This window comes from Rhincodon typus, chromosome 10 (assembly GCF_021869965.1).
Source record: "Rhincodon typus isolate 14 chromosome 10, sRhiTyp1.1, whole genome shotgun sequence".
Classification (NCBI taxonomy): Eukaryota; Metazoa; Chordata; class Chondrichthyes; order Orectolobiformes; family Rhincodontidae; genus Rhincodon; species Rhincodon typus.
The window spans coordinates 77,808,198-77,810,288 of NC_063341.1; the positions used below are offsets into that span (position 1 = coordinate 77,808,198).

At 45.2% G+C, this 2,091-nt stretch overlaps 1 protein-coding gene across 1 annotated transcript in view; it reads right to left on the reverse strand.

Moving 5' to 3' along the window:
* Nucleotides 1-1,251, reverse strand: part of ccn1 (cellular communication network factor 1) — a 75,425-nt gene extending 74,174 nt beyond the window's left edge. Inside the window, exon 1 of the mRNA XM_020525497.2 lies at nucleotides 883-1,251. Within this exon, the coding sequence (XP_020381086.2) occupies nucleotides 883-933 (51 nt within the window). The 5' untranslated portion in view covers nucleotides 934-1,251. The remainder of the gene's footprint in view (nucleotides 1-882) is intronic.
* Between the last annotated feature and the right edge of the window lie 840 nt (nucleotides 1,252-2,091).

A 2,091-nucleotide genomic window follows, 5' to 3' on the forward strand; every position in this document is an offset into this window, starting at 1 on the left:
CTCTCTCTCCCCTACACACACACTCACACACTCTCTCTCCCCTACACACACACTCACACACACGCTCACACACACGCTCTCACACACGCACGCTCACACACACATGCTCACACACACACGCTCACACACACGCTCACACACACACGCTCACACGCATGCTTACACACGCACGCACTCACACGCTCACACACACGCATGCATTCACACACGCACTCACACGCTCACACACACACTCACATGCGCTCACACACACGCATTCACACACGCATTCACACACGCACACACACTCTCTCTCCCCCATAAACATACACAAACACATACACATACCGTCACAGTCACTCACAGTCACTCACTCTCTCACCACCCCCCCACACACACACCCCTCAAACACCTCACAGAAGGAGCCCATTTGGCACATCTTGCTTCTTTTTAATCCTCCCCCTCCCTTTCATGAAGCTTCTGCCATTCTCAGACTGATGCTGCTCAGCAGTGAGGCCATTCGGCCCCTTGTGTCTGACCCAGCTCATTTCTTTTTAATGCCCAGAGGAGTCACGCCAGACTCCCAACGTTAGCGGTTTCTCCAGAGAAGCTGCCAGACCTGCTGAGGTTTCTCTGTGTTTACTTCACATTTCCAGCATCTGCAGAGCGTACCTTTTATCTGACAGTTAGTCCCCACTACAGTCAGCCACCAAAAAAGTTAAATAACCCAAATATTTATCCAAAATTTTTTTCTGAAACGTTCTAAGTCCCTCAACTAGTTAAGACATTAATTACTTCTTTACAGATTTTCTAGCCAGTTAAGATTAATTTTTAGAGATTTTCTAAGTGAAATAACAGTAACGAGCAGAGAAAGTGATTTTGTTGTAAATAAGTTATACTCACCTCAGCAAGGCAGAGGATAAGGAAGACAGCGAATGCTGGAGAGTGGAACATTTTAGGGAGAGGAGGTCTCGAAGGTCTTTCTGAGCAGACACAAGTTGCTGTGGCTCTCTTGTCCCTGTTTGTGCGTGTGGGTTTCCTCTCCTTCCTCCTGGCTTGTCCCTGGGTGTCTCTGAGCCCGGCTCGCACTCTGTCTCTCTGTGTGTGTTGCTAGCTGCTTTGTGTAGAGACCGTCCGCACGACCCTGCCTTTTATAGGCGGCTGCTCTCTGGAAGCTGACGTTCACCCTGCTGTCTAGGGCTGCACATCTTGTTTGATTTCAGGGTCAGGAATCTTAGGAATGTTTCTGGCGCGTTTTTCTCAGACACCGCCCCAGCTAAAAAGAAAGAGAGAAACCAGTCAAAACTCTCTCACCCCATCCCCAATAAAGCACAGCGCAGCATTTAATCACATGCTATTAAGGGGGGGTGGGTGAGAGAGGGGGTGGAACATACTTTGAAGTTTGCATCATGAAATATTTACAATTCATTTCGTCCTGACTTCTGAGAAGGAGAAGTTTATTACTTTAAATTCCTAACCACTTTCTTCATCCTTCCTAAGTATTTCCAGATGGAATACGCGCAGCGACGTAACTTTATTCCCATATTTGGTAGAATTCTTGTTTTTTTCCACATTTTTGAGCTGCCTGGCTACCACAAAGTATTGCTGTTATCCCGAGACTGCATTTTTTAAAAATGATGCATGTAAAAGGAAGTGATTGATGTTTGCAACAAGGGGCCAGTTTGAAAGATTGTTGTAATGTTGGAATGAAGGCAGTGGAAAATGTGAGGGTGGTGTGTTTGAGGGGAGAAGGGGATGGGGTTGCAGACTAACATTGACAGTGACAGAGCTCCTGTGTTTTATTTCCCCTACACACATACACAGAAGGAATGTGCTTTTAAAACCAATCACCGTTACATCTGAATAAGAAGTGACATGTCCCTGGAGAGATTTTAAAGAAAACAAAATCACTTTTTTTAATTTAGTCGTGAGATTGTTCTTGGGCAGATAACGGCCCATAGGCTGCATGTTGAGTTCTGGGACTTTAAACAGGAATATTTCTCATTTCTAGACACATCACATTGTGTCCTTTTTCAATCCTTAATGCTGGGGGAGATTTTTTTTTGTTGTTGAAAAGCAGTGGTTAACTTTCCAAGAATGTTTGTATTTGGA